This window comes from Physeter macrocephalus, chromosome 2 (genome assembly GCF_002837175.3).
Source record: "Physeter macrocephalus isolate SW-GA chromosome 2, ASM283717v5, whole genome shotgun sequence".
Lineage (NCBI taxonomy): Eukaryota > Metazoa > Chordata > Mammalia > Artiodactyla > Physeteridae > Physeter > Physeter macrocephalus.
Window position 1 is genome coordinate 7,053,317 of NC_041215.1, and position 10,876 is coordinate 7,064,192.

At 36.0% G+C, this 10,876-nt stretch overlaps 1 protein-coding gene across 2 annotated transcripts in view; it reads left to right on the forward strand.

The window, feature by feature from the left end:
• SIMC1 (SUMO interacting motifs containing 1) overlaps window positions 1–10,876 on the forward strand; it is a 102,280-nt gene that overhangs the window by 74,096 nt on the left and 17,308 nt on the right. For both annotated transcript variants that reach the window (XM_024116291.3, XM_028497731.2), the window contains exons 6-7: window positions 423–575; window positions 2,441–2,569. In XM_024116291.3, the coding sequence (XP_023972059.1) occupies window positions 423–575; window positions 2,441–2,569 (282 nt within the window). The remainder of the gene's footprint in view (window positions 1–422; window positions 576–2,440; window positions 2,570–10,876) is intronic.

Genomic DNA, 10,876 nt, shown 5'->3' on the forward strand with positions numbered 1-10,876 from the left:
AGCCTACACCCTGTGTAAGGTTTGACTCCACTGCACATACTCTAAACCTTGGTTATTAGCATTAATTACTGACATCTAATAATAGAAAGCTAACAAAGTCATCCAGTTCAACTTTCCACTTTGTCAAGGAATGTTCCTGGTCAGGAAGCCACAGATAGTGCTCTTTGACCTTGGAGATACCTTTCAATAATTCTAACTTAAAGAAAAATGTTGATGTTTTACTTATCTTTTGTAACCTTACTGCAATTAAATGCAGGGTTTCCATTAGACTTTTTAAATATTGAAAGTAGCCTAAGGACCCTCTCTGTTGCCTTTAGGGAAATCTAGAGTTCTAGGAGCCCATGTTAAAGTTGCCGTTCTGAGCACCATATAGTAAGACAGAAGTTTAAACTTTTTCTTTCTTATCTTTTTTTCCATTGCAGGGATGTCATCAAGTGGTTGGTCAAAGCAGTAACTGAAGACAGATTAACTCAGTCCCCAAAGGAGAATCAAACCTCTCCAGGAACAGGAATCTTGAAGGCCAGCAGTAGCCACCCTTCTCCCCAGCCTAACCTGACAAAGAACACCAATCAGCTGTAAGGAGCAGGCAGAAGTTATCTTTCCTGGGGCTATTGGGATTTACTGTTTTAGAGAACAGCACCACCCCCTAAGAGGAGTTTCCCCAAAATTAACAAGCTCTTATAACATGGGCTGATTTTTACTAAAAACTATCTTAGTTTGACTAAAGGCTAAATTCCTAATTCCAAAGGTAAAACAAAAGCAGATGCTTTCCCCCTAGATGAATAGGACTTCACTAAGTGAATATAAATTCACAAAGCCGAAGTGGAACAAAAGCCAGAGGACAGTGCCCTCCCTTTCCTAGATTCCAAGAGACAATACAGGGTTACAGCTACTCACCACTTCATCTGTCCACTGACAGAAGAGGAGTCATGCGTAGTGGGTGTTCCAGCAGCCTCTTGTCCTCAAGGACCTAGGTCTCTCCTCCAGTCCTGGAAGAAGAAGAGCAGTTCAACCTGCAGGTTCCAACAGGTTACAACAGCAATGGCTCAGACCAGGGCAGGTCCTGTTACCTCAGACCACACTGGAAAGAGATTCCTGGCATTTTTTTTAATGGGATTGAAAGTGGTCTTGGCATTTTTTGAGAAATGCCAGGATTTGGGGACTGGAGCTGCCCTTGCACAAGTAACCTGCTATTCCATGTCAATTATGTTAAAAATGACAGTCACACTTGATATTTCAAATACAGCATTTGTGCCTAAATTCACAACGCTATATAATAATCTAGTTGCATTGAACTGATTTTCATATAAGTACTATGGGTTTTAACTAATTTAGGAGACAATCTTGTATCTAAAGGGAGAATGTTTTGGAACAATGAAGTATTTGCTTGAGCAGATTGGGGAAGGTCGTAAAGTAGGGAAGTAGGGTTATCCCAGAACTCAGTATATAGACCCAAGAGAGAAGCAGACGCTGTTCCTTAAATGAAAGCTAATATAATAATAATAATAGTAATAAATTTATTGTAAGTAGATATTAGTAGAATAAAATAGGGTCCCCCTAAAAATGATCATGATCTTAACAACAACAGTAGGCACTGCTGTTTACCATTAATGAGTGCCTATCTACCAGATATCTTAAACAGCACAACTTTATGAAATAGGTGGTATGATTTCTCCGTTTTTGAGATGAGAGAACTTAGACTGAAAGCAGTTTAGTACTTTGTCAAAAATTGATCAGCTTGTCATTGCTGAGCCAGAATCTGATGCCAGAGTCCCTGTTCCACCTATTGTGTCACTGGCTGCAGATTTTCTGAAAACAGAGCCCTTCCTTCCCTCACAAATAATACTGCATGTTATAAAAGGCTAGCTTCAAGGCCAGGCTCACCTTCTGAGGGGTTGCCCAGATTCCTTCTGCCACATCAGCCTGGCTGTCTCCCACAGTTAGGTCTGATGAGAGAGAGGGTCACGTTTCACCAATTGAAATTCTGAGACTGAACTTAGTAAAAGATTATTATAAAGGAACCAGTAACAGGAGAAGACTATATGGTAAATATGTATTTTCTCCTATCAAAGAAATTCAAATAATTGTTAGTCATTCTGGACCTGTTTCTTCATCTGTAAAATAGAGAAGTTATAGGTTAGGTGATCCTTAAAGTTCTCTAGATCCTTAAGATTGTATGTTTCTCTTTTTGAATTTAAAAGCAGCTTGCTTTTACAGCTCAACCCCAGGTTCTGAGAGGTTCAGATAGTATGATCTGGCAAAAGGGATTCAGGTAGGTGAAATTGCTAATAAAAGCATGCTGATGCTTGAGTAGTTCTCCCTGACCCTAGCGTGTGCTTTACAAGATCCTTTAGTACACTGGTGGGGACCTCATCCCAGCCAGTAGGGTAGCTCTTTGCCAGACCCTCCCGGTCATTTGTGTTCTGTGTTCTGGACTCAGGATTGTATGCCAACTGCAGAGGATGCTGTCCATAGCCGTAGAGGTGGATAGAACCCCCACATGCAGCTCCAATAAAATTGCTGAAATGATGTTTGGGTTTGTGCTGGACATTCCTGAGAGGAGTCAGAGGTGAGTCTTAGTTTTGTTTTTTTTGTTCGTTTGTTTTTTGTTTTGGTCTGGGAACATAATTTCAAAAGAAAATTCCAAACGGTAGTTAAATTAGGAAAAAAGAGATAGAGGGATAGTTCCTGTCTCTTTAACTTTTTGAAAGAAAGAGGTTCTCAACCAGTTGTTATTATTTGCAACTAAGGCATAATTTCTTGGGAAGAGGCAGGGTACCTTAAATGGAGCCTAAATTTTCCCACTTTATCCATCTGTCTAATAACTTTACTCATCTCTCAAGGTTCAACTGTGAGGCACGACCATCTTCTCTGAGCCACAGAGCCTGGTATAACTGTTCACTAAAGCCTTGATGGATGAATGAAATAGGCATATCCAATATTAGGGGGGAAAGAGGTGACCCAAGAATGAATAGGGTTGCACCTGTAGAATGAGCCCAGATACTAAGAATAAGGAACTCAGTTTCTCTAAGCATTAATTAGTAAAGCACTTCATCAGGAAGAGATAAGGAAATAGAGCTCTTGGCTAGGGCCAGTGATTCCTCCTTTGAACCAGTAATTTTAGAAATTTGAAGGAAGAAAAATAAACTGGAATGAATATGAATTCATGAACAGTTTCTGGTACAGAAAATAACTATGAGAAAGCCATTGTACGGTGGTGGCCCTTGGGGGAAATTATCTCCATCAGGTCCATGTCTGCTTCCCATCCCCATCCCCTAAGCTCCCAGTTGGCAGCCAAGACTATTCTTGTACAGTTCTGGTTCCTCTATTGGAAGAAAATGTCGTACCAAATAGAATTGTAATAAAGATTTAATTAAAATATCCTGCTAAGATTAAGACAAACATTTATTGGGTCCCTACAATGTTCCAGTCATTGTCATGTTAATTATCTCATGTTTTCATAAAACTTTATAATGTTATTCCTGTTTAACAAATGAGAAAAATACTCTAAGTAGTTAAATAACTAACCCAAGTTTACACAGTTAATCACATTCAGAATCCAGATTTAAACACAGGTCTTCTTAAATCCACGGTCAGTTCAAAGAAGGCAATACATTACAGTGGTCAGCCAAAAGGAAACATTCATAAATCCCATGCTTGCTCTATCACTTTGTTAGGGATATTTCATTTGGGTCCAACTCCCATACAATTCATTCATTTATGCCCAGATTCTGGTGAGAGATGGGAAATCTAAGGAATGGGTAACAGTAAACAAATTCGGGCTTAACATAGACAAAAAATTTTTAAGTAAAACCTGGCCCTACTTTAAAACTTTCTCAGAAAGGGCATATTGGCAACCACCCCAAATTATACTAGAAGATACTTTATATACTTTTATCTTGATTGTTTTAACTTTTAAAAGTTTAGGTATATTTTACATGCAATTAAATGATACAAACTAATTTACATAAATATCCTTCCATGAGTTTTGACAAAAGCATAACCCATGTGACCTATCATTTTCCAGTGCCTCATTGATAGCATATAGAAATCCTGCAACCTTGCTGAATTCATTTATTCTAGTAGGAATATTTCTGTAGTTTCCTTAGAATTTTCTACATACACAATATTTTGTCTGCAAATAAAAACAGTTTAACCTCTTCCTTTCCAATCTGTATGCCTTTTGCTTGTTTATCTTACCCTATTGCATGGGCTAATACCTCCAATAGAATGTTGGAGAAGTGATAGGAACAGACATCCTTGCCTTATGCCTGATCTTAGGGGGCAAACATTCAGTCTTTGACCATTTAGTAGTAGTATTAGCTGTAGGTGTTTCATAGGTGCCCCTGGTCAGATTGAGGAGGCTTCCTTCTATTTCTAATATATTGAGTGTTTTTGTGAAGAATAGTTATTAAAATTTGTGAATTTTTTTTCCTCTATTGAGATAGTCAAAATTTTTCTCCTTTCTTCCATTGATGTGATGAATTACATTGATTAATTTCCTAATATTAAAACAACCTTGCATTCCTAGAATAAAAAACCCTACTTGACTGTGATATGTTATCCTTTTTTTATTGACAGATTGAATTTGCTAATATTTTGTTAAGGGCTTTTGCATCTATGTTTACTAGAGATGGTGATCTGTGATTTTATTTTGTTATAATGTTCAACCTCATTCATATTTAAAGAAATTTAAATTAAAACTACACTGAGGTACCATTTCTAACCTATCTAAATAGTAAAAATTTTAAAGTACTATAAAACACTCTATTAGTGAGGATTTGAGAAAACAGGTAGGTACTCATACATTGCTGGTGGGACTGCAGAATGGTACAAGCCTTATGGAGGGGAATTTTACAATATCTAACAAAAGTAAAGGTACATGTACATCTTGACCCAGCAATCTCATGTCTAGGAATTTACCCTGAAGGTACACTTTTAACACTACAAAAATACATATGCACAAGGATATTCACAACAGCATGTTTGTAATTGCAAAATACTAGAAACAACCCAAATGCCCATACATAGGGCAGTGGTTGAATATCTGTGGTACATCTACACAGTGAAGATGTAGCTGTAAAAAAGTAAAATTTAAAAATAGGAGCAAAATATTTATGATCTGTTTTCCAAAATATATTGTTAAGTAAACAAAGCAAAATACAAAAGAGTATGCGTAATAAATATATATATCTTTTTCTAAGAAGGAGAAATTTTTAAATATACATGATTATAATAATTTACAAAAAAAGAAACCAAGTTAAGATAAACTGCAGACTAATCAAATTGCTTACATACAGGGGTAGATAGATGGCAATGGGCTGGAAAGGAGATAAGGTGCTGAGCTGGAGTTGGAATGACCTTAATGGTAGTATTGGTAGTGTAATACTTCCCTGAATATACTTCTCTGTATAGTTATAACTTTTAGACTTTTAGAACCATATTAATGTTTTATATACTCAAAAAAAGAAAAATAAATCAGCAAGGAAGTTGGATGGGAGCCTAACATGCAATACAAACAGACACAAATTAACCTGTGTTTTAAATGAATAATAATTGGGGCCATGGGGTGGGGGATGGGAGTTAGGACAAGCCCAAGCAACTTTTTTTTTTACTTCTTATTTTTAAATAATTATAGATTCACAGGAAGTTGCAAAAACTAGTACAGAGGGGTCCTGTATACCCTTCACCCTCTTTCCCCTAGTGATTACATCTTGCATAACTATAACAGTATCACAAAAAGGAAATTGACATTGGTATAATCCACAGAACATATTCAGATTTCATCCATTTCACCTAGATTGCACTCATTTGAGGGTAGTTCTATGTAATTTTATCACATTTGTAGCTTCATATAACCACCAGCACAATCAAGGTATATGGAAGTGTTCCATCACCTCAAAGATCCCTTATACTACCCTTTTATGGGTAACTATTCATCTTCTCCAACCCCTGGAAACCACTAGTCTGTCCAAGTAAGGTAAAACACAGTATCTGGACTAAACGCCCTCAGGCTAAAGACAAAATGAAGTGTAAGTAAATATTAAAATCTAGTTAGTAAATTTCTTTTTCACGGAAAGTATGAGTTAACAATTCAAAAGCTATCTTATGTGTATTCTAGGATTAAACAAATAAATGTGTTGTGGATAATGAGAGCCAAGTTTCTCAATGTCAGAGAAGAGAGTTACACATATGAAAAGGGGAAAGGATAGAAGGAACCCTGTGGTTCTGGATTGGAATTGGAAGTATCAACATGAACTTGTGGTTTCTAATAAATATAGATAGATATAGGAATAAATGTAGATGTGTGAGTGTGTTTTTTATATATATATATATATAGAGAGAGAGAGAGAGAGAGAGAGAGTGTGTGTGTGTGTGTGTGTGTGAATTCATACGTCTGTTTCCTACCTTTACCCACTGAGAGAGCATAGAAACAATTACACCCTAGTAGCAATGAGCACACCTAGTACTCAGATCTTTGTTTCTAAATACTAGTTGATACTAAAAGGAACCAGAGTTCTTTAAGGAAATGACTAATTCCAGAGCTGAGGTAAAGAAAAGTATAAAATAAGCCTAGAACATCTTGTTCCAGAAAGTGAGGAAATGTTCAAGGAATGTTCAGAACATGTCAAAAGAAGCTTAAAGAGCTTCCACTGACTAAATCTGGGATAATTTGAGTATCAAATAAATATTGACAGTAAAACATTATAAACTGTTGTGTAAAATAAGAATCCATGATTCTAATACTGATAGGAAGGAAGAAAACGGACTCTCTTCCTTATATTAGAAAGCCAGCTAATAAATATAAGAAGAAATGATGAATTAGGGGAAAAAATGCCATTTGGCAACCATCATAATAGTAAATTCAGGTATGAGTGTGTACTAAAATTGTGAAAGTTTGTGGAGTACCAAGATATTTGCATAATCTCTAAGTATATTCTCACGAGATATTAATTATGAAGTGAAAACTTTACTTTGGAGATACTACCATAGTCAAGTGATCAAAATTAACACCCACAATGGGACAAATTGACATCATATGCCCCTTGATATGATACACACAACATTTTTGCAGTCCTCTTGCCAAAAAATGCATAACCTCAATCAAATCATGGGAAAATATCAGAGAAATCCCAAATGAGAAACATTCTATGAAAAAAACTGACCTGCACTTTTCCAAACTGTCAATGTCATGAAAGACAAAGCAAGGTTGAGGAATTGTTCCAGATCAAAGGACCTTAAAAAACAGGCAACTGAATGCAATGCATAATCTGGGATTTTCTTTTGCTATTAATAGCATCATTAAGACAATGAAAAAAATCTGATTAAAGTCTATGGTTAATATAATAGTATTGCATTAAGATTAATTTTCTGATTTTTTTTTATCATTGTACATGGTTATCTTAGAGAATGTCCTTGTTTTTAGGAATTATAAACTGCAAGTATTTAGGGATAAATGGGCATCACGTCTGCAACTTACTATCAAATCGTTTAGAGAAAAAAATAGAAAGACAGAGTTAGTAAGAAGGAAAAAGAAGATATGGTAAATGTTTAACACTTGGGGAACCTGAGTGAAAAGTACTAAGGGTATTTGGGAATTATTTGTACTATTCTTGCAACTCTTCTCTGAGTATAACAAAAAGTTTAAAAAAAAAAAAGGTTATATTTATTGTAAACAGCATATAGTCAGATTTACTTTTTTAGGCAGCTGACAATCCCTGCCTTTTAACTGGAGTTATTTATTCCATTTACATTTAATTTAATTATTGGTTTTTACATCTGTCATCTTACTGTTTGTTTCCTATTTGTCCCTTTTGTTCTTTGTTCATTTTTACCTCCTTTTCTGCCTTCTTTTGGATTAATTATTTTCTTTTATTCCATTTTATCTTTCCTAGGCTTTTTAACTTTTTTAAATTAAAAATTTATTTTGACATAGTTGTAGATTCTTATGCAGTTGTAAGGAATAATACAGAGAGATCACATGTACTCTTTACACAATTTTGCAATATGGTAACATATTGCAAAACTTTAGTGCATGTATCACAACCAGGATATCAAGAATGGACTTCCCTGGTGGCGCAGTGGTTAAGAATCCACCTGCCAATGCAGGGGACACAGGTTTGAGCCCCGGTCCGGGAAGATCCCACATGCTGCAGGGAAACTAAGCCCATGAGCCACAACTACTGAGCCCGCATGCCACAACTGCTGAGGCCTGCGTGCCTAGAGCCCATGCTCCACAGCAAGAGAGGCCACTGCGATAAGAAGCCCGCGCACCGCAACAAAGAGTAGCCCCCGCACACAGCAAATAGAGAAAGCCCGTGTGCAGCAACGAAGACCCAATGCAGCAAAAAATAAAAATAAATAAAATAATTTTTTTTTAATTTTTAAAAATAAAAACAAAGAATGATAGAAGCTAAGATAGAGAACATTTCCATAGCCATAAGGATTATTCATTTTGCCCTTTTATAACTATACCCTCCCACCGCCACCCCTTCTTAACCCTTGGCAACTACTACTCTATTTTTCATTTTTATAGTTTTGTCGTTTCAAGATATTGTATAAGTGGAATCATACAGTATGTAACCTTTGGGGATTGGCTTTTTCATTTAGCATAAACCTCTGGAAATCCATTCAGGTTGTTGTATCTATCAATAGTTGATTATTTTTTATTGCTGAATAGTATTCCATAGTATGGGTGTACCTCTGATTTTTTTTTTTAACTATTTACCCCCTGAAGGATATCTGTCTTGTTTCCAGTTTGGGGCTATTATGAATAAAACTTCTATAAACATTCATGTACAAATATTTGAATAAATGTAAGTCTTCATTTCTATGGAATAAATGCCAAGGAGTGCAATTTTTGTATTATATAGTAGTTACTTATTTAATTTTTTTTAAGAAACTGCCAAACTGTTTCCTTGAGTGGCTGTACGGTTTTACATTCCCCCTAGCAGTATATGAGTGATCCAGTTTCTCTGCATCCTGGCCAGCATTTGGTGTTGTTACTGTTTTTTATTTTAGCCATTCTGATAGGTGTGTGGTGGATTCTCATTGTGATTTTCATCTTCATTTCTCTGATGGCTAATGAAGTTGAACATCTTTTCATGTGCTTAATACCATCTGTATAACATCTTCACTAAAATATTTTTTTCTCATGTTCTAAATAGATTGTTGGCTTTTTTACTGAGTTTGTTTTTTTTTAATAGATCTTTATTGGAATATAATTACTTCACAATACTGTGTTAGTTTCTGTTGCACAATGAAGCGAATAGCCATATGCATACACATGTCCCCATATCCCCTCCCTCTTGAGCCTCCCTCCCATCCCCCCTCTAGGTCATCGTAAAGCACCAAGACGATCTCCCTGTGCTATGCTGCTGCTTCCCACCAGCCAACTATTTTACATTTGGTAGTGTATGTATGTCAATGCTACTCTCACTTCGCCCTCCCACCCCATGTCCTCAAGTCCATTTTCTATGTCTATGTCTTTATTCCTACCCTGCAACTAGGTTCATCAGTACCTTTTTTTTTTAGATTCCATATATATGTGTTAGCATATGGTATCTGTTTTTCTCTTTCTGACTTACTTCACTCTGTTTTCCATAGTGGTTGTATCAATTTACATTCCCACCAACAGTGCAGGAGGATTCCCTTTTCACCACACCCTTTCCAGCATTTATTGTTTCTAGATTTTTTGATAATGGCCATTCTGACCAGCGTGAGGTGATACCTCATTGTAGTTTTGATTTGCATTTCTCTAATAATTAGTGATGTTGAGCATCTTTTCATGTGCCTCTTGGCCATCTGTATGAAATGTCTATTTAGGTCTTTCACCCATTTTTTAATGGATTGTTTGTTTTTTTTTCATATTGAGCTCCATGAGCTGTTTGTATATTTTGGAGATTAATCCTTTGTCTGTTGTTTCATTTGCAAATATTATTTTCTCCCATTCTGAGGGTTGTCTTTTTGTCTTGGTTATGGTTTCCTTTGCTGTGCAAAAGCTCTTAAGTTTAAGTCCCATTTGTTTATTTTTGTTTTTATTTCCTTTACTCTAGGATATGGGTCAAAAAAGATCTTGCTGTGGTTTACGTCAAAGAGTGTTTTTCTTATGTTTTCCTCTAAGAGTTTTATAGTGTCTGGCCTTGTGTTTAAGTGTTTAATCCATATAGAGTTTATTTTTGTGTATGGTGTTAGGTAGTATTCTAATTTCATTCTTTTACACGTAGCTGTCCAGTTTTCCCAGCATCACTTATTGAAGAGGATGTCTTTTCTCCATTGTATGTTCTTGCCTCCTTTGTCATAATTAGGTGCCCATATGTGCGTGGGTTTATCTCTGGGCATTCTATCCTGTACCATTGATCTATATTTCTGTTTTTGTGCCAGTACCATACTGTCTTGATTACTGTAGCTTTGTAGTATAGTTTGAAGTCAGGGAGCCTGATTCCTCCAACTCCATTTTTCTTTCTCAAGATTCCTTGGCTATTCAGAGTCTTTTGTGTTTCCATACGAATTGTAAAATTTTTTGTTCTAATTCTGTGAAGAATGCCATTGGTAGTTTGATAGGGATTGCATTGAATCTGTAGATTGCTTTAGGTAGTATAGTCATTTTCACGACATTGATTTTTCCAATCCAAGAACATGGTATATTTCTCCATCTGTTTATGTCGTCTTTGATTTCTTTCATCAGTGTTTTATAGTTTTCTGAGTGCAAGTCTTTCACCTCCTTAGGCAGGTTTATTCCTAGGTATTTTATTCTTTTTGTTGCAGTGGTAAATTGGAGTGTTTCCTTAATTTCTGTTTCTGATTTTTCGTTGTTGGTGTATAGGAATGCTAGAGATTTCTGTGCATTAATTTTGTATCCTGCAACCTTACCAAG